This window comes from Periplaneta americana, chromosome 10 (genome assembly GCF_040183065.1).
Source record: "Periplaneta americana isolate PAMFEO1 chromosome 10, P.americana_PAMFEO1_priV1, whole genome shotgun sequence".
NCBI classification, from domain to species: domain Eukaryota; kingdom Metazoa; phylum Arthropoda; class Insecta; order Blattodea; family Blattidae; genus Periplaneta; species Periplaneta americana.
In genome coordinates, this window is record NC_091126.1 from 121,311,316 (window position 1) to 121,338,445 (window position 27,130).

General features: G+C 35.3%; 1 protein-coding gene across 1 annotated transcript in view; it reads right to left on the minus strand.

The window, feature by feature from the left end:
• ltl (larval translucida) overlaps positions 1-27,130 on the minus strand; it is a 147,094-nt gene that overhangs the window by 42,514 nt on the left and 77,450 nt on the right. Inside the window, exon 2 of the mRNA XM_069838088.1 lies at positions 13,063-13,231. Coding sequence (XP_069694189.1) covers positions 13,063-13,231 — 169 coding nt within the window. The remainder of the gene's footprint in view (positions 1-13,062; positions 13,232-27,130) is intronic.

Consider the following 27,130-nt stretch of genomic DNA (forward strand, 5'->3'; position numbering starts at 1 on the left):
AAAATTGAACGACGGTCGGTAATGAACTTATGCGCCCAAAACAAAGTGGGCCTGGTGATAACTGACATTAGAATCGTCAGCTGTCTTAATTTAGTTTGCATAAATCAGTTAAATTGAAGTGGAAAAACCTAGTATTTCGTCAAATACGTGCTAGGAACTTAATCTAAACTTATGTACGCTAAATTTAAAACACTTGTGCTATTCCTAGAAGGAATGCTTAAAAGAATAATCTAAGCAAAATTGTCATGTAGTATGACAAGAATTCCTAGCAAATATACTGAAGAAAATGTTAATATTCCTAGGTTCTTTTAAATGCGACCTGCAAGATTGCCTATAAAATGAACGAGTATGATTCGGATGATTTTATTAAATTGTTTTCCCAGTCTCTACACGTTGCAAAACTATTTACTATACCATATATATATATATATATATATATATATATATATATACATATATATAGAATGAAAGTGGCCCTGTCTGTAGTAAACAACCTTTACCTCCAAGCTTGTAACGTGGGTGAAACATGACGAAACACGCTCTCAGTTTTTTTGTTACAGTAAAATATAATTATTATCGAAATGTGAACGTGAGGCCAACAGCCGGATGGTCTGTCTGAGCCTTTCAAGGGTTGTGGCACCACAGATAATTATTAGTGTATAATTGAGCACCCTCGTACAATAATGGGGTAAGTAGTTACGAAATATATTCATACTTACCCCATTATTGCACGTGGGTGCTCAATTATGTTCTTTCATGTCCTTCCAGTCAAAATACTAACAACAATACGACCTACCCCAGAGTTTTGCGTTATTTTGGATGCGAGTGTCGAAATACAATTTTAATATTTGATTGCTCTACTAGGTTTGAAACGGAATTGTAGCGGTTTCATCCGTATTAATTTAACTTTATTACTAGTGAACCATATATTTGATTAATCGTTTGTCTTCGAAATAGGCCTACTTCTTATAAGCTACAGCTCATCGTCTTCTTGTATAAGCAGTAAGGACAGAAGGAGCAGAAATAAAGGATGCCGGTGTCAAAATACAGTTTTAATATTGTATTGCTATTTGTTTTTCACTGGGTCTGAAACGGAATTGTATTGGTTTTATCCGTATTTAGTTTAAGTACATTATCAGTGAACCATTTATTTTGTTTATGCCGGACGTTGTTACACATTTATGCATGAAACATAATGCTGCTAATTAACAAAACTATGGACTTAACTTCATAAAATTTACATGAAATATGATATATCAGTTGTCTTTTTCCTTTTGACATTGCAGTTATATGCAGCACACACAACAGGCATGTTTTTTCTTCGTTTTTTTTGGGCCTCTTACCTCCGTTATACAACATTGTAAGCAGACGAATTTTTACAAAGGTGGGCGCTTAGCTCAGATCTGCCGTGTTTCGCGGTGGCACCGCAAAGAGCGCTGTACAGGACAACATGGCCACTCTATAGTCTTCTCTTTCTAACTCGTTGAGTGAACATAATATGATACGTGTGTGTATAAGCCGTTGCTTACGAGATTACACAAGCTGGCGCATAGCACGATCAAGAGTAGGTCTCTGTGAGTCATGACAATTTCTGCCGCTAGGTTCGCCTCGCTGCCCTAAGAAATGATGAATAGTACCATTACAAAGCATTGTGTCTCGTGAAAATAGTTCGATTAATTGTGCATTACTGATTGAGTACGAATATTATAAATATGCCAAGCATATTGCAGTGTTATTTGAAGTTTGTTCAGCTAAGTTATATTCGAAAATTGGCAGTTATCTGTCACAATTCTAATTACTTTAAATCCAATATCTTCCACTACTTTTAGGGCTTCCATAGTCAATTTTGCCAACTCATCTCCGGTTAAATTGTGTGAAAATAAAATGACACTGGCATTCTGTACTTTGTAGACAGACCCTTGAACAGAATGCACAGCAATTTATTGGCCAGCTTATTTTCAATCCCAATAGCATTTTTCTCAGTGTCTGTCATTCCTATCAACATATCCACATTTCTGTCATACATCAATTTCGGTTTAATACTCATTTCGTCAATAATGAGAGATCCAACTTTTTCATTTTCGTGCTCCAAGGACTTTTCCTCTGCAATTAGCCGAGCCTTTATCAAAGAGGTGACACCTGTTTCTCCTTTTGAGTGACCAATATAAGTTTTTTATGTCTTTTGATGGGTTAAGTGTAAAATACCCAAGTTTCTTAGTAATCTATAGCCGGTAGATGACCTGTTAGATAACAATATGCAGATTTTCAGTGTGTTTTAATGAAATTTACACTTTTGTTTTCCGAAAGCCTGAATTTGTTCAGACAAAAAGCTTGCTTTCAAACTACCTTCTTTAGAAGCTTCTTTTATTTTGGTAAGTTGCTTTTCAATTCCTTGTTCTTCCTTCTCGTTTTGTTTCTGTAAACTCCAGAGCTTGCTTTTTAAATTACATATTGCCTCTCTTAGTTTTCCAATAAGCTGATTTTGTTTCCGAATTGTCCTAGAATTTTTTTACGTTGTAATGTAATGGCTTTGGGAATTTTTTTACTTTCAATTGAACACTGTGTGGCTATAGTTTTTTTATGTGCTTCATAGATTTCTTCAATTGAAACATTTGCTTCATTGAAAGCTGATGTACTATGTTCAACATTGGGTTTATTTTTCTTAGCAGGATGGATGTTATTCACCACTTCTGTTATCCTACTTTTGTTGCGTCTACTTATGTTTGAAACATTTTGTTTATGCTTTGGAAAATCATCAAAGACGGATGGTACCAAATTAGGAAGCAAACGTTTTAATGTTGTGCTAATGCTAAATTCAGCTTCTTTGAAATGTCTGCTGCAGACACGCGATTTCTTGTTTGACGTCCAAAGAGTCCTTGGTTTGTACCCTTTGCGAGAAATGGCTACATACCACTTCTTTCTTAGTCCTTCATCTTGTGGAAAACAATGAAACGAAAAATCACATTCTTTATTCTGGTTCGATTTGCACAATGGCACACAGCAGTAAACCATTTCAATCACACAAATTACAGGCTAACTTCCTAATTTAATAAATGCTAATTCAAAATATATTTACACGCACGAAAATACTACAGCGTTTACTATTACTATGCTCAATAGATTAATCAGTAGGCCTATAGAAATGTTTTCACCACTGCAAGAAAACATCGCGCAATAATTATACTTCTCAGTTATTGTGACGTTCGTATTTTTTTCGCGCAATAATTATACTTCTCAGTTATTGTGACGTTCGTATTTTTTTTAAAGAGAGGGAAAAATTAGGCCTTCTTGCAAATGCTTAATTATGAATTCAAGGAAATTAAAGATAATGCACTACCTTAATTAGTTGCAATATCTTATTTAATAACAATATTAATATTAGGTGAAAAGGGTAGGCTATAGTGCGTACATGTAAGATGTCAAGTTAATTTATTTCCGGAAATGTTTGGTGTATGAACTGAAGTACAGAGCAGACAGTCCCTCAGTTTATATGTAATATGTTTTAATATCAAGAATGACAGCCTTTTATTGTAATATAATTGAGGAGTAGAAGTTTGGAAATTACGTCTATTGTCCATAAAATATTGTACGAAGCATTTAATAAGCAATGGTGAGTCCTTTAAATGTCACAAATGTCAATGTCATTTAAGTGTTCTGCTATGAATATTTAGGGCAGAACAGCGCTCCGAGCGGCGGAATTGGCATTACGAGGGAACCACTTCAGACTCGTTTTTCAAGCGCTATGCGCCAGCTTGTGTAATCTCGTAAGCAATGGTATAAGCAGTGTATGTTAAACAGTGATGTTTATGGACGTTGTAAAAATAGTGTTGTTGAATGTATTGTAAAGTAATAGTAATATAATAAATTGAACTATCTAAGTAGATCTTGCAGACTTTTCCACTGCGCTGTACAATAAATACCCAAAGAATACAATCCCAATTATCTAACCTTTTGCTTTATTTTTTGTCTGACTGGTTATATTTTAATCGGGTAGTGTAAAACACATCGTCTCTTTTATCTTCCTGTTGGCTCCGGTAAGAATTTTCAGTAGAATATGCTGTGAGGAATAACACCGTAAATGTTTTATTTTAAATTGGGTTAGTTTTGAATATCGATGAAGGTGGGAGGGAATAATTTCTGCACAGTTTGACATTTTCGTCACCAGGTGCACTGCTAAATGCATGGAGTAATTACTCTTTTCGCTACTTGGTGCGCTGCTAGATGTAATAACGTCCCTCCCAGAAATAGATGGCAGCAAGATCAATTTCTACAACAGCGCCTCTAGTATGTGTTACGGGAAACTCGTTAAGTTTCGCATCCTATTATATATTTATCCATGAGCATAGTTTGACTTTCAAACACGTGCTGTCTGACTGCGGTGGTGGTATGAATTTAAGTATCTGTATGGTAGTGTATAATATTTAAGAATAATATTTACTGGCATGTATTTATAGCAATCAATCTATGCGAATGGGATTACAGTACTGGTATAGGCTATAGTGTATCAGTGTGTTGTGAATCAAAATATATTACTGAACACACGCGTTTGTAAATAACGGTACTATGGTATGTATTCATTATTAACAAACGTAAACAATGAACTCTGTTCAATGAAATTTGGAACAGTAAAGAACTGGGTAAACTGGCTTACCAGGAAAAACTGGAAATAGAAAGACTGACTTTCACTATTATTATTATTATTATTATTATTATTATTATTATTATTATTATATGTCGTTTTGAATTTATATACGGTTTTTTCGTTAGTGAAACATTGGAATCATGATATTTCATATTAGACTAAACGTACAATTTCAAATTCTCTTCGATTTTGGAACCACAAAATTGTGAACACACATAAATTTTTATCACGAGCCGCCACTGGACACCACGCATATTTTTCTCCCATTCTTTTAATATTTTATCTTAATTCTTAATTATATCGTTTATTTGTGTCCTTTCACATTTGAATATTTCTGCAATTTTTCTCGCAAATGTTCCCTTCTCCCTTTCTTCAATCATTTTTCGTCTCACCTCTAAACTTAACACCACTCTAGATATATTGTTAGACTACTAACTCTCAAACTAACTTCACAGTTCCTCTGAATCAACTGAATGAAAAGAAGAAAAATTCGTAAAAGCTGGTCGAAATAGAGAAAGATAGAAAGAGGAGAAAAAATGAAAAAATTCGAATGGTTAACTACTGACCTAAAACACAATGTGACATTTTCGATAGAAAAAGTCCGTGTTTCAATTCTTTAAAAACGAGTAAGAATTTATAGCTGTGTAGAGTCATAAAACAGTAACCAATTAACCCCAAGATATGGAGGGTGTACTGTTGTACACTTAGCTATTGTCCTCGTGATATTGCTTCCTGTCCTCTAACCATCGAAAAAATAGGTCTGACAAATCCGTGAAAAGATTTTTTGTTGAACAGTGACTGTTATAGTCAGGATCCAACCCAAATAGATCCCGGCCGCTGGCCGGCGCATGAGGTGGCCGCTAAATAAAGAGAGAATTTGTATTGATCTTATGGAAAATCCAATTGGTTCCAGAGAAAATTGGCCTTTTGACCAGGTGATCATTTAAATGAAGTGACAGCAAAAGCAGGTTTCACTGTATTTCCATTAATATTTTCGTTATCTACAACTTCATTCTTTTGATCTCTTGTCTAGCTGCCTTTTTATCGTTCACTTTTATGCTACAATGCAAATTTTCATTCTGTCCCAGACCGTTAGGGAGCACTGGACATTTTATTTCAAGAGTGCAATTTTCGAAGAAGAATTCCGCGCGACTAAATAAAGTTGTCCATTTTGTTGGCATAATATCGACATGTATCAAGATTTTGAAATTTCAATTTATTTTACGTACAATACAATCCGTTTTATTTCATTGTTGCGTTTCGCAGACAATAATTGAGCATTTATGGTTCTACTAAATTTTTTTAAATTGTATGTATATGTTGTAATAACCCTGAATGGATTACCTATATATTCTGGCATTTTTCTCATCCACAACCAGAGCTGTTCCCTCCATGCATACCTGAATCCTTTTATTCCACAAAAATACAGGCATACAGCGTCAGTCTTGACCCAGGTGTAAGCCTGTGAACGTGTTGTCAGTGGTTTATCTGTGCAGTTTTGTGTGAAAATAAACCTACAGGCGATAAGATTTTTATAATAGTTTATAAAATTTATTTGTATGGATTTCTGTCTAACATTTCGAAAATGGACGATTGTGAAAGAGAAGAGCAAAGAATTCACAACTTGTTGTTGGAGGTTATGGATTCTAATGAAGAGGAAGAATAAGAGAAAAATACACCTGCTATATTTAGCGAAGGAAAGCAATATGAAGAGTGCAGTAGTTTGTTAGGTTTCGGTGAAAATATGACTCTCCTTTCATACGTACCAAAGAAAAACCGGGTGGTAAATCTGATCTCTTACATGCATTTTTGTGATAATTGATAAAATTGATGAATCTACTGGAGAAGCAAGAAAACCTGAAATGCTATCATTCTACAACATCACTAAAGGAGGTGAGATACGATGTATGAAATGAAAGCGCCGTATTCTGTAGGTAGAAAAACTAATAGATGGCCGTTAGCTCCCTTTGTTGCTATGATGAACATCGCTGGTGTAAACAGTTATATAATTTTACAGGCCAACACTCAGAACAACATGAATAGGAGAGGCTATCTGAAAACTCTGTCAAAACAACTTTGTGGACCACATGACAGCAAGGGTCAATTCGCAAAACTTGCCAAGAGATTTGAAATAGACTACGGTATTCGAAAGTTGGTGGAAATACCAGAGGAGTTACCTGCTATGCCTATATTATATGTGATACACTAGCCACCAATAAGAAGAAGAAGACGATTACGACATGTTACATAGTTCAAATAAAATGTACATAATTTTCTTTCTAATTATTACTGATTTTGTAAAAATGGATATTTTATTAATGTTTAGAATTAATGAACATTTTGTAATAAATTTAATAAAGGAAAAAACTTATTAAAACGAATATTTCAACCAATAATAAAAAATATAAATCCTGTCACTTTAATTATTACGGCAGTTTTGTCTGATTATTATTCTGCGGAACAAAATTCCACGCGCGACTAATAACTAATAGTTATTAGACAATATTTGTGTGTTAAAAACATTTTTTTCATATCTGGCACTTCAAATTAATTAGAATAAAAGGCCTTATTAATGTGTGGAATTCACCAATATATGCTGTAAAACTTTACAGAAAACGTTATTTACACCTGACACCAAAACATGCAAAAAGGTTTAGGCCTATATCGAGTAATCGAATAACGATAATAAAATATGGCTACAAAATATCGTGTAGGCCTATTTAGCAATTTCTCACAAATAAATTATGAAACTTTAATTAATCATGTTTTCAATCACCCTGCCCAGTACGATATAAGTTCCAAGAAATACAGAAATATTCATAAAAAGGAAATGTTACGGAAGGAAGTTGGTGAAATTATAGGCAAGAGTGGTACCTAAAGTATTTGTATTTCAACATAGGTTAATTCTATGTAATTCCAAGATAATATAGAAAGAATAATTAAAAACATATATTTTTGAAGACAGTGTTTATAAAACTACTGAATTTAATGTTGTTACAGCAGGGATGTATAAGCCTATATGGGAATATCGTCCCCAAAATTCCAACCTTTAATAACTATGATTAGGCCCTAATATAACCAATAAAATCCTAATGAAGTGTGTTTTAGAACTAGCTGGGACGAAAGCTTGAATATTGTAACCACCGTAATTTATAACGAACAATGTAATATATTATGGTACAGATCACTTGCTCGGAAAATAATTTAAATATACGGTACATCTCTGCTTAAAGTTGCATAAGTGCAACAGTGTTCCTCAAAGACACCATTTAGCTCTTCCTTGTTTACTAGAAAAATAAGCCCTGCACTTGTTTGCAATGCTAAATGATTCAGCAGAATTATTGCCTCCAAACTTAGTTAGTGCTATCTAATTTTCTGAAGGCATAGGCCAGAGTCTTCTTCATGGCTCTGCATAGGCCCTAATACCGTACTTTCGATAGGAAAGACGATGATGTTCGCTGTAAAGGAAACATCTCAGCTGATGTTCGTTCGGCGATTATTGCCAATGCTCTATGCTCGGCGATTATTGCCAATGCTCTATGCTCGGCGATTACTGCCAATGCTGTATGCTTGGCGATGATCGCCTTAGCAGGACCACAGCTTAAGAAAGTAATCTGATTTTAATTATTTCCCATTAGGTAAGTCATTTTTAACATATAGGATGTATCTGTAAATAATTACTTCAAAAATTAATAAGGGACATAATTTTAAAAATAATTCACGATTTTATCATAAAAATAATTTGATTTAAATCTGTGATTTATATAATAAAAATCATGTGATTTAAATCATTCCATCCTGCGCTCGGGAACAACCTCGGAAAAAACCCAATCAGCTATTCAGCCTAAGCGAGGCTTGAACCAAAGCTGAGCGCAGCTCCAGATCAGCAGGCAAGCGAGTTTGCCGACTGAGTTACACTGATGGCGCTACAAAAATATACAATACATAACAAGTAGTTGAACTATACAAAAGAATGTAATATCCCTTTCTTCTTTATCTTTACATCCATGTGTACTGCTGCAATTGAAAACAGCACACGAATGAACCATAGGCCTACTTATTCAGCACTTCCCTGCAAATGGCCGCCATCTACTGTTCAATTTGGGAGCATAACACTAGCGCCAGTGAGCGATCTAGTGAATATTTAGTAAGTCTATGGTTTCCTTACTGTATTAATATATATACTGTGCTGATAGTGTCATCAACTTGCTAAGGGTCTATGCTGCTATGCACTTCGTCCTAGTTTAGCTCATGCTGTGCCCTATCGACAATTGCTGCCAACACAACACACAGCATTCATTGCCGCTGCCAGATAGCTGGGACTGGCTTTAGATTCCATGTCATAAAAATACATTACCGTACCTACATTCATATTAAACCAGTTTTGTGATTTATTATATGTGCCAGGAAACATAAGTAGGTACTGCATATAGCCACTATTTTGTCATTTTAGCGCCCCTCTCCTTGTAACTGCGACCCTGCCATAAACTGTGCAGCAGCAGCAGCAGTAGTAGTAGTAGTAGTAGTTACAAATGGCTTTTAAGGAGCCCACAGGTTCATTGCTGCCCTCACATAAGCCCGCCATCAGTCCCTATCCTTTGCAAGATTAATCCATTCTCTACCATCATATCCCACTTCCCTCAAATCCATTTGAATATTATCCTCCCATCTACTTCTCGGCCTCTTCAGAGGTCTTTTTCCCTTTGGCCTCCCAACTAACAATACCGATACTAGCAGTACAAAGTGGAACCATTATCGTGCTCCTAGGTACCGGACTTCCATTTGATTGAGGCATTGGCATGGTTATCTGTGAAGTGAGTACATACAGTATCTGCACTGATACATAGTTACAGTTAAAAGTTAAAAAATTTGTACTTCCTTGTTCACATTCGTTGCTGAAATTGTCCCTCATTATGTACAGCATATTGTTGACATCTTCTTATGAAATTATTATTAATTTTCACAAATTTTTCAGCACTGATTGGCTCAATTGCAGCCTTTTTATAACCTTTAATATCGTTTATTGTGTGTGTGTATTATTCCGTCTTCCCCATTTTTTACGATAGTTTACTGAACCTGCCCGTTTGAATTTTTTTTAGCAAATCCTCTTATTGTACTGGCACTAGGCACAGATGTTTGGAACTTTTTATGGGAATTTGCATCTTGTCTTCTTGTACGTTGTTGTACAGGATTTTCTATATCTTATGTACATGTATTGTACAAATACACATGTTAACATAATGAATATAGTTCCGCAGGCATTACCAGAAAAAAAAACACACACACAATACACTAAACATTTTTAAGAATAACAGCTTCAATTTACACCACCGACATATAATTCGCAACATAATTGGAATCTCAAGTGGACAGCTTCAAATACTTGGGGTGTACTATAAGGAATAACATGAGCTGCTGCCAAGAAGTCAAAAGGAGGATAGCAATGACCAAGGAAGCTTTTAACAGAGAAAGGAGCATATTCTGCGGACCTCTGGGAAAAAGAAAAAAAAAAAACTAAGGAAGAGACTAGTGAAGTGTTTTGTGTGGAGTGTGGCATTATATGGGGCAGAAACATGGACATTGCGACGAAGTGAAGAGAAGTGAATAGAAGCATTTGAAATGTGGATATGGAGAAGAATGGAGCGCGTAAAGTGGACAGACAATAAGAAATGAAGCTGTGTTGGAAAGAGTGGGTGAAGAAAAAATTATGTTGAAACTGATCAGGAAGAGGAAAAGGAATTGGTTGGGTCACTGGCTGAGAAGAAACTGCCTACTGAAGGATGCACTGGAAGGAATGGTGAACGGAAGAAGGGTTTGGAGTAGAAGAAGATATCAGATGATAAGACAACATTAAGATATATGGATCATATGAGAAAACAAAGAGAAAGGCAGAAAGTAGGAAAGACTGGAGAAAGTTGGGTTTGCAGTGAAAGACCTGCCCTTGGACAGAACATTGAATGAATGAATGAATGAATGAATGAATGAATGAATGAATGAATTTAAATCTGCAGTCTCATTCCATGCATATATGTGCATGCACCTATGCAGAAGTACCTGACCTCTCCACCCCCAGTAGGAGTCTGATAACTCTGAGTGCAATATGTCCCTATCTGTATTAGCAGCAGCAGTGGCAGTGGCAGTGGCAGTAGCAGCAGCAGTAGTAGTAGTAGTAGTAGAAGTAGTAGTAGTAGTAGTAGTACAAACAATAACAATCTTTCAAGAAATGAGCTGTTTACCTGTTCTGATCTCACTCCTGGGACCAACAATAAATGTTCAGTAGAAGTGGGACTCCGTAGGTGGTAGAGTTATGCATATTGTTTGTCACATGGGAGATGAGGTGACAGGGGAAACAAGGGAGCAACGTTAGTGATATGAATGCTTACGTTATGTGATCCAGTAGCGATATTCTTCATTGTAAAATATGTAGACTTCTTCAGTTACTGATCATTGCTCTTATGCTTAGGAAATGAGAAGTTAGACTTAATTAAAACACTCGCACTACATTAAGCAATTATAGTAGTTACCTTATTAAAATAATTAGTCTCCTCTAATTTTCACTCGCATATTGTTACTAATATTTCCGGCATGGGTAATAACCTGGCTACTGAGCGACGTTTATAATAATCAACACTCACAATCAAGGTCACATTTCTTCCTCCCATCTTCTCCTGAGTAACCAATAATACTCGACCTTATTGAGGGTAAGTACCTTGACGGGGAGTATGCGAAGATATGCTGCTGGCTGGCTGGAGAGGGGAGAGACAAGCATATAGCTGTCTTTCTCTGAAATCCTTCAATGAGTGATCATTGTTTTGTACTGGTACCGAATGTAAATATTTCGCTCGAGTAACTAGGGGTTGTGTAATCAATTCATTTTCAATGCAACGACACAGTGATCTTAAGGGTGAGCAAGGAGGCTGTTCTGAAACAGAGGAAGGTAGCTAGCTACAAAGTGATACGTCAAATGTTATGGAACAAATTTTATTTAGTCGTGGTAGGAGACCAAAATATGCATGCGAGGTAATTATCATGTACCAGTACTACATGTTCCACTCTGATGTTAAGTACGAGTCGACAGACCACCTCAAAGGTAGTTTTCGAAATTACGAGTGATCTGAAATTCAGGATGTGAATATAATATAAAAATAGTTTTTGTAAATGGTGTAAAGATTAACGTTTAAGCTTGGGAAACAATTTTATTTTTAAAAAGTTCTATTTGTTTAATTTCGATATTGTTGAAATTCAGTTTTGAGTAAAATATTTATGTTGTGGAAGAACTCTATTTTTTTTTTATTAAAACTTTGTGAAATGTAGCCTAATATAAATTGTGGTATAGGTTTTTGTACTTTAACTATGTGTCAAGTTCCTAGAAATATGAATATCAAATTTCTAATTACAATACTGAACACTTTATTTGGTATAAAATGAACTCATTTTATATGCTTACGCATAATATTACATATTGTCTATTATGTCTAAAGCCCATTTAGATATTTCACGTACCTTATAAGTTCTGTAAGAGTTTATTGTACTATTTCATTTTATTAAAATAAATTTATTTTTTAATAATAGTTTTGCATTATTTCCATTTGATACTGCTCATTGGGATGTCCTGTTGGCCACTGTACTTAGCGAGGCTACACCAATTGCAGTGATTGAATTTTACTAGGTTGAACCAACTGCAGAATATTTGGTTGATCGAACTGAGCAGTAACTACTAAAGAGTTCAATCGAATAAAGAACGGGGATTTTATGGCTTTTTCATAACTCTATTAGGTGGCTGGCAAGATGTGAGACAACATTTAACAAATGGACAAATACTGGACAATTTTCTTTAACATATACAGACTCAGAAACAAAATTTGGGTCACCTGAATTTTTCAAGTTTCAGTAATAACATACTGCGCATGCTTAGTGCTTACTGAGCATGAGCAGTATGTTATAACTGGAACTTGGGAAATTCAGATGGCCCAAATTTTGTTTCTGGGTCTGTACAGATTTAAAAAGTATCTGTAGTTTATTCCAAACAACTGAGAAAAAAGGCATAAAAATAACAATGTCCTAATTTTTTTTTTAACTTTGTATGGATTGTGGAGTTCTGTGTTATAAGATACGTCTTCTTCACAGAATAATTTTCATGTTTTGATAGAGGCATAAATCAACAACTATATCAGGTCATTTGTAGCTTCCTGTTTAAGTCATAGATATGTTACACATACCTACATACATTGTAATAATAGTTATGTTATGTGTCCACCTTAACCAACATAGTATGCAACACATGAGACACAAATTTCTGTAAAACTGCTGCTTAATAAGAAAGTAAAATATAAATTCTATGAAATTTATATTACACTTCTATTTTAAAATATATGTTAGGAAACTGTAGGTATTAAGTTATTTCATTTATTTTTTCTCACCTGAAAGTCTGCAATTGTGATCATTTGGATTCGACTGCGACCAATGTCTAGTGTTTTCAAGATAGGCATTTGTCTGAGGACATGTTGAGGCACTACAGGCAACGAGTTATCAGCCAGACTCAGGTACTCTGTGCGTGCCAGACCAGAAAACACAGATTCAGGCAACGAACTGAAAAGAAGAAACAAAATTTCATAGCAATAAAGTAAATTCATGATGATGGTGCTACTATGGATGATGATGATGATGATGATGATGATTACATTGTTGATGACGACGAAAAAATAACTTCATGTTACTGGTGGAGTGAAAGCAATAAAATCAATAAAGTAATGTACCTGGTACCAGTATTTATACATAGAACTCAGATGACTGTTTAGCACTTCAAAAACCAGAAATCTAGTAATAACAATGTCAATGACATGAAGACTGTAACATAGGTAGGATAAGGCCAGATGCAGATTAATATAACAAAGCTGCTTACGTCTAGAGTGCTTTCGCTAATATGTAGTCAAACATGCTTTCAATGATGTTTAAGATATGACTGATGCACACCTATTGAGCAAAAGCACAAGCATAATCAAGCAAAAAGTAGTTTGCTCGTTACACATAACCAAATCACTGCTCTCTGGTAAAATATTTTGTTGTGTACATGTGCTGTCAGATGCTGTTCATCAACATTTTGTTTTCTAATTTTGCTTGTGATTGTGATTCATTTACTGGTTTGAACCAATATCATTTTTATTTTGTCACTGATCAAATATACAATAACATCGAAAGTAATTTTCGGTACCTCGGTATCAAAAGATAATCTTGTGAAATTTCTAAATCCCATCGCAATTCCTACATATAATTCTGTAGTGTATTCTCCGTTTTCCTTTTTAATTAATTTGATGCACCCAAAGACTCTTATTATCTGTATCCATTTATGATTTTTTGAAACAGTACAGCAACACCCTCATCTTCCTCGGCCACTGCAATGACTTGAGATACAATTTTGCTTTTTAGTCATTGCAATTTGCTGTTGGCACAAGTAAGAGTTGGTGCGGTAGTGTCGTGGTTAAGGTGTAATGCTGCATGCATCAGAGGTTCGATTCCCGATGGTATTATGAATTTTCTACATTGATCTCATCCTTCCAGTCGCATTATACCCTGCAGGTCTCTCTGCACTAGGGTTGCCAGATTGTACGTTTTTCCCGTATTCTTACGTTTTTTAACTTAAAATGTGTGTTTCGTAGTTTGAGAGTTATCTACGTTGCCCCCCCCCCCAATAAAACTACAAGGTAAAAGAAACTACAGGAAACTAAACAACGAACTAAGAAGAGAAACTGATAAGGCCAAGGAAGATTGGATGTTAGATAAATATAAAGAAGTAGAGGATCTAGAGAGAAAACGAAGATATGATTTAATGTACCACAAAGTTAAATGTTTGAACTTCACAAATGAGAATAGAAAATCCACGTGGTTGATAGAAAATAAAATAATAGATAAACAAGGAATACTATACACATGGACGAAATATGTAGAAGAGTTATATGAGACAGGGAATCGTTCAGATAAGTTAGCTCTAGAAGACGAAAAAGAATTTTCTATTTTAAGAGAAGAAGTTGAACTAGCACTTAGGGAAATGAAGAATGGGAAAGCAACAGGAGCTGATGGAATCCCCATTGGGTTAGTAAAATTCTTGGGTGAAGACAAGAAGGAAATTCTATCATTATGCAACGAAATATATGAGAAAGGGAATGGCCTGAAGATGGTACAGAGGCAGTGTTGCTGCCAGTACCGAAGAAAAATAATGCCAAGAAATGTATGAAGTTCAGGACTATCAGCCTGATATCGCACTCGGCGAAGATTCTCCTGTGAATATTGAATCGACGATATTCTAAGATGGAAGGACAGTTGGAAGAATAGCAGTTTGGCTTCAGAAAAGGAAAAGATGCAAGGGATGCAATTGGACTACTATGAACAATCGGCGAAAGATACATAGAGAAGAATAATGAAGTGTATACCAGTATAGTATTTGTGGACTTAGAAAAGGCATTTGACAGAGTGGATTGGAACAAACTGATAGACATCCTGAAGAAAATAAGTGTGGATTGGCAAGACAGGAGGCTGTTCAGTAACTTATATATGAAACAACCAGTCGAAGTCAGGATAGGAGAAGAAATATCTGAAGGAAGTGAAATAGGGAAAGGAGTACGACAAGAGTGCCCTTTTATCATCTACCCTGTTCAACATCTACTTGGAGGATTTGGTGAAGAACTGTTTTCAGAACATGGGAGCAGTAAAAGTAGGAGGAAAAAGAATAAAGTGTATAAGATTTGTTGATGATATGGCATTGTTAGCAGAAGAGGAGACGATACTAAGGGATATGCTACAGGAGCTAAATGACAACTGTGAGCACTATGGGATGAAGATAAACGCAAACAAGAGGAAGACCATGGTTGTCGCAAGAAAAATAAAGAAGGTTAACTTGCGAATTCTAAATGAGACAGTAGAGCAAGTGAACAGCTACAAATACTTGGGATGTACTATAAGCAGTAATATGAGCTGCAGCCAGGAAGTCAAAAGGAGGATAGCAATGGCAAAGGAAGCTTTTAATAGAAAAAGGAGGATCTCCTGCGGACCTCTGGAAAAAGAACTAAGGAAGAGACTAGTGAAGTGCGTTGTATGGAGTGTGGTATTGTATGGAGCAGAAACATGGACATTACGACGGAATGAAGAGGAACGAATAGAAGATTTGAAACGTGGATGTGAAAAAGAATGGAGCATGTGAAGTGGACAGACAGAATAAGAAATGAAGTTATGTTGAAAAGAGTGGGTGAAGAAAGAATGATGCTGAAATTGATCAGAAAGAGAAAAAAGAATTGGTTGGGTCACTGGCTGAGAATAAAATGCGTACTACAAGATGCACTGGAAGGAATGGTGAACGGGCCAAGAGTTCAGGGCAGAAGAAGATATCAAATACCTACCGTACTATACTAATACCGGTCAGCTAGCAGTTCTACTCACGAATGGCGCAGGTACTGCTACCTAGGTGTCAGGGTGTGCTGAAACCCGCGAAGCAAGCTGTAATCTATTATAGATAATGTAGATTGTTGCTGAGCTAGTAAATAGTTTTATTAATTAGTGCTGTGTTCAGGGTGCGAATTAACGGGGGAGAGGGATGTAGGATTTCCCCCCTGTTGAAAAGTTATCCCCCTATCATAAATTCATATTAACATTCCTGCCAGGGATAACTTCTATCCCTCCCCCCCCTCATAAAATATAATTGTTTTAATATAAGTATTGAATTTAAACTATGGCTTATATGACGACGCTCGCAACTGCAGAGGTTATATCAGCGTCGCCGGTGTGCCGAAATTTTGTCCTGCAGAAGTTCTTTTACATGCCAGTAAATCTACTGACATAAGCCTGTCGCATTTAAACACACTTAAATGCCATCGACCTGGGCCGAGATCGAACCCGCAATCTCGAGCATAGAAGGCCAGCACTATACCAACTATGCTACTGAGGCCGACTTAATAAAAGTATACTTTATAAAGTATAAAGTAAGCAAAGAAAATAATATTGATGTATTATCATCACCGGCAAGCTGACAACATTCAATAACTTAGGAATTACACATCTTATCTTAAGCCTGCTCATGGATATAATTATTATTATGATCAAGATGCAAGACAAGCAACTCAGTGCGACCAAGCATTGAGCCGTATCGAATGAGGATAATAATTTTATGTATAGTATCCTCTATCTAGGATTCTATCCCCCCTCATCAGAAATCTTAATTCACACTCTGGCTGTGTTAAAATGTCAGGGTGTATATTATGTGTTCTTTGTAACTGCTACAATTACAGCATTACAAATTGTTCCAAATCGTACTTTCGATTTCCGAGGGATCATAAAATGTGTGTCAACAATATCCTTTAGTAGGCCTAAAGACTTCGTTTCTGTGTTGATATATCTATAAAAATTAGCTTTTTTACGTAGGCCTAATAAATGAATAGAAGTTAAAATGTATTATTGTTGTCCACATACCTTTACTAATTATTGCAAGCATCTGATTACATTCAATTTTATCTTTGCAGCTGTCAGCAATGCGTGCTGTATATAAAGCGTTATTGCAAATTCATTCTTAATGTCAGAATTAATTTTGTTGCACTAGAGCAAAGAAAAAAATATGTAACAATTAATTACGGAAAGTAGTACGAAGTGTGCAATATTTCTCATAATATGCAGCTTCGATATAAAATAATAATAATGTTACATTAAATACTATTTAACATTTCTTAAGTGTCTCACATATTATTCCACATTAGTACCTCACGTTTTAAACAATAATCCGATTCCCGTTATGTTAATATTTGTATTTGTGGTCGTATTACCACACCTCTCCGCTAGAGGTCAGCTCCGCGACATTTCGCGCTCACGTCAATGCTGCTACTATAGGCTCCGTGCGTTGCAGGGAGAAATGCACCGCCGCACTCTGAGTGGCGAAAATTGTAAGTTCTTGCGTGTTACCACGCTAGCATCAGCCATCATCTTACCGCATATTGTCATGGCAGATTTAATAATATCAGTGGTATTTCAAAGTATTTTATATGACGTAATCGGCCAAATTCTTATAAAAAAAGGTCGTTTACTTGCATAAAGTGGTCATGTATTGAATTTACAAGAAAAACAGTGCCAGCACACAACCATGTATATCAACTTTCCACACTAAACCTAAATTTGCTAGTAAACTGTCTGGGCCTGACTCCCCATATGAAGAAAGAGAATTTTGTGGTTATAGTTCAATTTCTAATGAATCACATTTAAATCTTCTGGCTGGTGTTAACACAGACATTTTAAATTTATTTTTTAACTTACTGTTAGACACTACTCAACGCAAAATTACTAAATAAAATAGACTTTTATGTTAGTCTTGCCATTTGCTGCCCTTTCTGTAATTTTCCTTGTTCACCGTAGTACTATTTCTATTATGTTCCAGTCTGTTTTACCTATACTTGCACAGGCAACTAAAAATTTGTGTTTTGGCCCAGCAAATATACTATTAATGCAACATTGACTACTGTTTTTAAGAATAATTATCCGAACTTTAGAGCTATTATTGACTGCACTGAAGTTAAAACAGAACAACCTCCTGAAATCAGTCAGCATATAATTATGTAGATACTCTTTGTTATAAGTCTGCATATACTGCAAAAGTTCTTAATGGAATTACACCTTGTGGTATGGTAACATTAATTTCCAAATATTATGGAGATAGAGCCAGTGATATTTTTATCACAAGTGACTGTGGAATTTTGAAACTGATAGAACCAGGAGATCAAATTATAGAAGAAAAAGGTTTCCCCGGAATAAAAACTGTATTGGAGGAGAGCAATACAATTTTGGTAATGCCATTTTTATGAATGAAGCTCATTAACACATGATCAATTTGATGACATTTATAATATTGCTAGTGTGCAGATCCACGTTGAACACTGCATTCAAGGAGTGAAAGTGTATAACATATTTTTATAGCCTTCTTCTCACAAGTTATAATTACCAACATAACAATCGAGAAGGCCAGGACGAATTATAGGGAAATGGTCAGTTTCCCTAGTACTGAGTTCAGGGGCCTGTTTCATAAAAGATACAAGGCTACAAGGAAGAAGTTAATAGTGTGCTGCAGCGGTTCTCAACCTATGGTACGTGTACCACTGGGGGTACATGAGCCCTACCAGTGGTACCTAAGCGAAGTGTGAAATAAAAATGTGTATTGCAAATATAAAAAAAAAACATATATAATCTTTTTCAAACTTCAAACAATGAAAAAGTAAATAAAATAATTTCAATAATATGTGTTTGAATATAAAATGATTTCATTAAAATGTGTTTTAATATTTCTAATTGTTGGCCAATTTCACCAAACTCGTCAATATTAATTCAATAATATCCAGCAAAAATAGACAAGATAACAAGTCAGACACTTGTATTAAAAGATTATTAGCTTTTATGAAACAAGGCCCTGGGCCTCTCAAGTGTTACGTATATTTGTAACAAGTAGGGAGGGGGGCTACAACACATCATTTTAACAAGTGAAATTGGACAAAATTAGATCATTGTTAGAAAGGAGTCAAAAGAAATCTATGGATCGTCTAGCAGCACAGTGTGCAGTTTCACGTGGATCCGCACATATAACAATGGTTCAAGGTTGATCTTCGTTCATAAAGGATGGCATTACAGGAATTAGGGAACCTGTAGACGAACAACGAATGTTGTATTTAAATGTTAATCCTCCTTTGAATTTTGTACACGAGTAGTTTTTATTGTAGAACATTTGCAATGTTGTAGAATACAATTATCCTGTTGTATTTTTCTTTAGAATTATAAAATATCTTATGGAACTTCATTATATCAATTGTATATCGGAATATTTTCGTCTTGTGCTTGGAATGGAAGAAAACCTGTAGCAATGTTGATGTTGACTGCAATAATAGTAGGTACAGTTGTCAAAAAAAAAAAAAAAAAAGTGGCCGCACTCGTGAACAGCGAATATTTTCAAAGTCCACTTCGGGTCGCGGCGATGTTACACGATGCATGTGCTTGTACAAGCAGTTCCGGAACTATGAAAGTGTTCCATATCTGCGCCTCGTAGACCAGCGGTAGAGTGCTTGTTTAATGATTCAAAGGTTGTGGGTTCGGGCCTTCTTCAAGTTTTCATTCTATTTTTTAATCGTTCAGTAGTGATGAAAATGATATTCAAATTATCATTTATATCCAGTTATCGTTCTTTATGGATATCACGTTATTTATATTTTGTTATCGTTCTTTAGAGATATGAATAAAATTCAAGTCATCATTTGTATTCTGTTATCGTTTTATAACGATATGAATAATAATTATTATTGTATCTCCAATGGGGGTTAGCCCTATTTTATATATGTATGTTAGGGCTATAGTTTTATACACAAAAAAAGATAAGCATAAAGAGAAATGGAAAAGAAAATTAAATTAGCTTACGCGATGTAAACAAAACATAAACAATCCGTAAATTAGGCATTGCGATTGCAAAACAAATATCAGTTATCAATTTGAAACATACAAAAACATTAACAACACACATACGTAACACTTCTATAACACAAATATGCAGCTTTCTGTACCATACATAATAAATTAATACACAATAGTCACACAAACACAATCAAACTATAATTACAACATTGCGACGACATCAAGCATCCCATAACTGACTCACATACATAACAAATCAAGCATCCATTGCAACACATACACTTCAACATAGTAACCACACTTTTAAAAGTTACAAATTTGGCTCCAAGAAGAATAAATAGGACACTGTTACTAATTACTATTCTTCTACAATTTCTTAAATACATCTGTAATAAATCTGTGAAATTCCGATATGAATAATATTCACGTTTTTTATATTGTTTTCGTTCTTTAGCGATATAAATAATATTCAAGTTATCATTTATATTCTGTTTTCCTTCATTAGCATTATAAAATAATATTGAAGTTATTTATATTGTTATTGTTCTTTCGCAATATAAATAATCTATATTTTATGTAAGTAATTATTATAACACAAATAACCATCTTTATTTGTAAAATACTGTAGGTTATTTTATTTAGATAATTAAATACGTATTATATAATATCTTATATTAATTAAACAAACCGATATTTATCATTTATATTCTGTTATCGTTCTTTAGTGATACTGTATAAATAATATTCAAGTTATTTATATTGTAATAGTTCTTTAGCGATATAAATAACATAAATTTAATATTAGGTTTGGAAAAATCCAGTTGCAGAATACTGGTTTTGGTTTTTTTTTTTTTCGCATTATTACATTATACTATCTTGAACCACAATAAAATGAAAAGGAGTAACGAGGAATTGAACCTGAGACGTTGACATCTAAATTCCGACGTTCGTCCACTGAGCTACAAGGGCAAAAGTGTGGAAACATTTTCGGAAAAATTGGCTCAATCACACTCTAAGATTTTCTGATGATTCGTAGAAGCTAGTCCAGGATGCGGGGGGCAAAGGCTAATTGAGATTTCCCGGTCTCTGATCGGGTCAAACATCATGATAGAATTAATATTTAACCCTTGCCGTGACTTTCGGTGAAGTCCGGAGGGCCCAATTAGTCAAATCCACTCTCCTCATCTCCACGCTTGGGCCCCCTGGAATTTAATAAGATGCGAAAGAGATAGTGGTGTACGGAAAGCAACGGGATGTTACCGCATTTAGACCTATCCTTCTCAAGAAAAACTGCAAACATGAACAAAGGAAACTTTTAATAGAAGAAAAAGGATCTTCTGCGGACCTCTGGAAAAAGAACTAAGGAAGAGACTAGTGAAGTGCTTTGTGTGGAGTGTGGCATTGTATGGGGAAGGAACATGGACATTACGACGAAATGAAGAGAAACAAATTGAAGCATTTGAAATGTGGATATGGAGAAGAACTGTGTGTGTGAAGTGGACAGAGAGAATAAGAAATAAAATTGTGTTTGAAAAAGTGAGTGAAGAAAGAATGATGCTGAAACTGATTAGAAAGAGAAAAAGGAATTGGTTGGGTCTCTGGTTGAAAAGAATAATAGACGACATTAGGATATGTGGATCATATGCGGAGACTAAGAGGAAGGCAGAAAATAGGAAAGATTGGAGATTGCTGGGTTTGCAATGAAAGACCTGCCCATGGACAGAACACTTATGTATGTATGTTCAGAATGCCTGGAATATCGTGTCTAAGAACAGTCGCTATTTGCAAAGACCATCAATTCCATGCCCACTCGACTGCAAGATGATCGATATAAGAGGAAGATAGACTAAATATTGAATTGTGGCCTTTTGTTTTGTTTTTTTGAACGCTTAATTGTTTGAATGTTTTAAGGCCGACGCCAGTAATTTTTGTTTGTTTATGCCACGAAAGATATTTTTATTGAAATAAAATCTTTTTTCTTTCCATTTGCAGCCACAATATCATAATGATAAAGTCATGGCATAATATATTAATGAACCTGATGTTAATTACTAAAATAATCGTAATAGAGAAAGGAGCCATTATGTACAGTTTGTCTCTCTCAAAAACAGAACAAAAAAGAACATAAAAAGCACGAGGTTGTGGTCGAACGCAGGACCTCATGAATAAGAGGCCTGAACGCTACCATTGCGCTATCGAATAATACACAGAATACTTCAATTATAACTGTAGATATCAGACAAAGTGGTCCAACAACATGTAACATCGCCTGTCTCCGAATTGTAGCGATGATACCCGAAGGGAACTTTGTTTCAGGAGAGCGGCCACTTTTTCTTTTGACAGCTGTACATAAGAAAACGAACGTAAACAAACTTGGAGGTTGTGTTAATTACTTAGCTTAGCGCATTCTATTTCTTTTCAAGTTTTCTCTTTGTATCTGTCGCTTTATGGATCTATCCGGTGGAACAAGAGAAGCATGTGCACTAAATTCGCTAATTTTTACTGTGATTTGCAACAAAAAACATAATTATGTTTCACAACAGAATTTAAGCTACAACAGAATGCATGACCGCCATAATAGCACGTGACCGCATCATCATCATCATTATCATCACCACCACCACCACCACCACCTACAAGTAGTTCTCGTAGTATCCGCCTGTAGCAGCACATTGATATACGCACTAATACGCACCAGAGTCCATGATACGCACGGAGCCTATACAGCTGTCTGGTATTATTATAGTAAGGTATTTGAAGATATCAGATGATAGACGACAGTAAGATAATATGTGGATCATTATGCGGAGACTATGAGGAAGGCAGAAAATAGGAAAGATTGGAGAATGCTGGGTTTGCAATGAAAGACCTGCCTATGGGCAGAACACGTATGTATGTATGTATGTATGTATGTATGTATGTATGTATGTATGTATGTATGTCGTCGAGGAATTACATTTCGGGTAATACACTGAGGACCATTGCGTCCGTATATTGAGGATGGTAATTGGCGAGTTTGTATTATGGAACAGTTTGAGGTTTCGGCGGTTATAGGGGTTATGTCGCGAGTAGAATTACGCGGGCTTTTAGGCAGAGTTCTACGTAATATTGAGTAGGCCTACAGGCGGAACGTCCTAGAATATTATCAATTGGGATACAGGAGATTCTAGATCGCTATAGAAATGTTGTATGGATTGGAGTAATTAAATGGGAACACACTGACTAGTTCATTGGTACAGTATTTCTTTCCACCTACAGTACCAAACTTGTAAAGTACTATTGTACAGATGTGTGTATAATTTAATACTGGCTTTAATGAATGACTATAATCAAAGTATTATTGTTGTTGTTTAGTCAACTGTCCCAAGACAGGTTTGAACCTCATAAGTAACACAAATAAGGCATCACTCATGAGGCAACTAGGCCAGGAGATAATGGGGTAGGGCGGCCAGTTCCTTTTTCCCCTCAAATGCATACATCGTCGAGATTCTATATTGTGATAGCAACGAAGTATATACAGTGTGTTAATAAAGTTTGAAATATTGCTAATAATCTTTAGGGGAGAGTCGGGTAGTATCGGACATCGGGTAATATCGGACAGCGCGTTTCTTTCATCTACCACCATATGGTAGTACCTGAATGACATGGTTACGTTTCTCTATGCGACATCACAGAAACGGAACCATGCCAATCAGGTGCTATCATCGTGTGGTAGATGAAAGAAACTCACTGTCCGATATTACACGATGTCCGATACTAACCGACTCTCCCCTATATATTCATTTTATGACAAAAAAAAGTTGTTGGAGGTATCTAACTAAAACTTATGGCTGTGGTCTCACAAAAGTATTGATTCATGTAAAGGATGTGGCAAAAAAATACCACTTTTTTTTTAAATGGCACCCTATAGTAAATTTTACATACTTGAAATTTCCATTCAATTTGACATACAAATAGAAGTTTGACTTAGCATAAATGAAGAACACTCTCTTGTAAACGTTAGGTTGAACCAACTGCAGAATATTTGGTTGATCGGACTGAGCAGTAACTACTAAAGAGTTCGATCGAATAAAGAATGGGGATTTTATGGCTTTTCATAACTCTATTAGGTGGTTGGCAAGATGTAAGACAGCCATTTAACAAATGGACAAATACTGGATAAAGAACCATTTATTTTCTTTAACATGTACAGACTAAGAAACAAAATTTGGGTCACCTGAATTTTTCGTTCCTGTAATTAACATACCGGTACTGCGCATCTGCATATGAGTACAAGTATGAAACCTAAGAACGAGTATTGGGGAAAGCAACTTTTGACCCACCTTGTATACAGGATGATTCAGAACTTATGTTACAGAAGAATATGGTAGATAGAGAGTACTAAAACAAACATTTTTCATTAATCAATATGTGTCCTATCTCGCACCAGTATGATGCTGCACTTGTTTTAGTGTTTGACTGTTTACCACATTGTGACTGTTTGTTGTCATGCGCTTTGATTTGTCATTATGTTGTTTTTAAGTACATTTACTGAAAGCTCAGTCATCAGAGAGTCAACATTACAAAATTGGAGCATTAGGGCCTGAGAGATCTAACCGATGTGCTTTTGATTTTTGCATCAAAGTGTAGTGATACCCCAGTTTGCAAGTTGTGTGTTGTTCACTGATGAAGCAACTTTCACACCGGGTGGTATTTTTAACACACACAACCAGCACATTTGGGAGCAGATAAATCCATATTCCATTGCAGTCCGTTCTTATCACGTGCGATAGGGTGTCAATGTGTGGTGTGGCATCATTAATGACACTACTCTGTCCACATGTCATGCCAAATCGCTTAAGGAGGGAAAATTACAGACACTTTTTGTAAAACATCCTGCCTATTTTAATGGAAAAGGTACCCTTGCAGTATGTGCCAGGACATGGTTCTAGCATGACGAAGCTCCTGCGCACTTCAGTCTTGTGGCAAGACAACGGCTGATGGCAATAATACTGGTGACGAATTGATTATCAAGGTCTGGTCCCATGGCCAGAAACATCACCAATCTTAATCCACTTGACTTCTTGTGGGGATATCTGAAGACCTAAGTGTATGCCACACCTGTAGGCCATGTCGATGATCTTCTTCCATGGATTGTCAATGCCTGTAACATCATACTACACCTGGAATATCTGAACAGGTGCGGCAGTCAATGTTTCAATGATGCCAGTATTGTCAGGAGGCGTCAGTTCGAAGCTCTTCTATAATGCACATGTTGTCAAGCGTTATTGTCTGCTGTTTTCCATTGAAAGCTTAGTCATCAAAGAGTCAAGCCTCTGGCCCTTGAATGAACTACTGCCCACCAGCCACAACAATGAAAAAAGTGTAGCATCATACTGATGCGAGATAGAACACCCATTTCTTAATGGAAAATGTTTGCTTTAGTACCCTTTATCTACTGTATTCTTATGTAACATAAGCTCTGAATCACCCCTGTGTGTATATATATATAAATGATTTTATTTACATAACTAGCCATACCCGTGCGCTCCGCTGCACCTGTTAGAAATAAATATAAAGTAATTAATAATTAAAATAGGACGTTTCATCCAGGGAACATTCGTGTTTGATAGAAGGATAAATCGTTTAATATGTTACTTCATTTAAATTGTATTTAAATAATTAAAATGCGATCATTTGGTCCAGAGAGCACTCATTTGGTGCAATGACAATTCCTTTAACATGTTTCTTATTTGTTATTACATGCAACCATAGTTTAATGAAGACTGACATATCAATAATTGATTAAATGGCGATGTTACTCGTGTTAATTGTGTAAGCATGTGCGGTTTAAAGCTGTTTCGGTGCTTCTTCACACCATCCTCAGAGCCTACTAGATCTCGGCGTCATCTCGAACTTCGCTGCCTGTTGTGTGGGTGCGTTCGATTGTTGGAAAGTGTTGAAATGGGCCATTTAATCAATTATTTGTATTCATGTGTTAAAAGTAGTGCACGAAAGATTCAACATGGATTGACATATCATTTAGTTTCAATGTGTAAACTTTATATTCCTTGCTATATGTTTCCATTGAATTATGGTAATAACTTAATTTTAACTCTTGTTTTCTACGTCTTCAGTAAATGGCGCTTGGCCCACTATGGTTCCGAACCCTTCAAATAACTTAAATAGTGATACAGTATATATAGTGATATGTAATTATATTTCTTTCTTTCGAAAATGTAAGAATTCACGATATCCTATGTACCATTGCCATGGAATGAATAAATGTGTTTTTTCTTCCTACTCAAAAATTGTATATTTTGCACATAGGAGTTACTGCAGGAACAACAACGCAATAATCTGAGGCAGCGGTGAAAATGTATTACATTGCTATTTTAAAAGTCTTGTATATCCTTAAATATCAGTCCTATCAAAATTTTGCATAGAATAAAACTTATCGGAAATCATTTTTAAAGAAGCTTTTGTTATGTAACATATTTCACAAAAAGCAATAATAAGCGAGATATTTCGATTTATTTAATTCAGGCCCCTTTAAATAAAGTATTTTGAATGCCATATAGCCTAAAACCTAAGTTACAACGAACTTAATTTATATTCCAATTTTCATCGAAATGCGTTCAGCCATTATCGCGTGAAAAGGTAACAAACATTGAGACAGACAGACATACAAACAAAAATGTCAAAAAAGCAATTTTCGGTCTCATGATGAATAATTATACATGTTAACACCAATTATTTTTGGAAAAGCGAAAATTACCAGATACATTTTTGCTACAGATTTATTATTAGTATATATTATATTATATTATATTATATTATATTATATTATATTATATTATATAAAAAGTGTGTTGATAACGAATGTACTCCGATAACTAAGTTTTTTATTTATGTGGTTACAACAGCGCAACATAATCTGCTTGGGTCGTTACCCAGTTTTTTTGCATTGCAGTTATTGCATATATATTTTATGTATTTTAACACGATTCAATTGAGCATAGTTAAAATTTGAATTATAAAATAATGGATTGCTAAGCTAACGTACTATTACTGAATACTAAATCAATA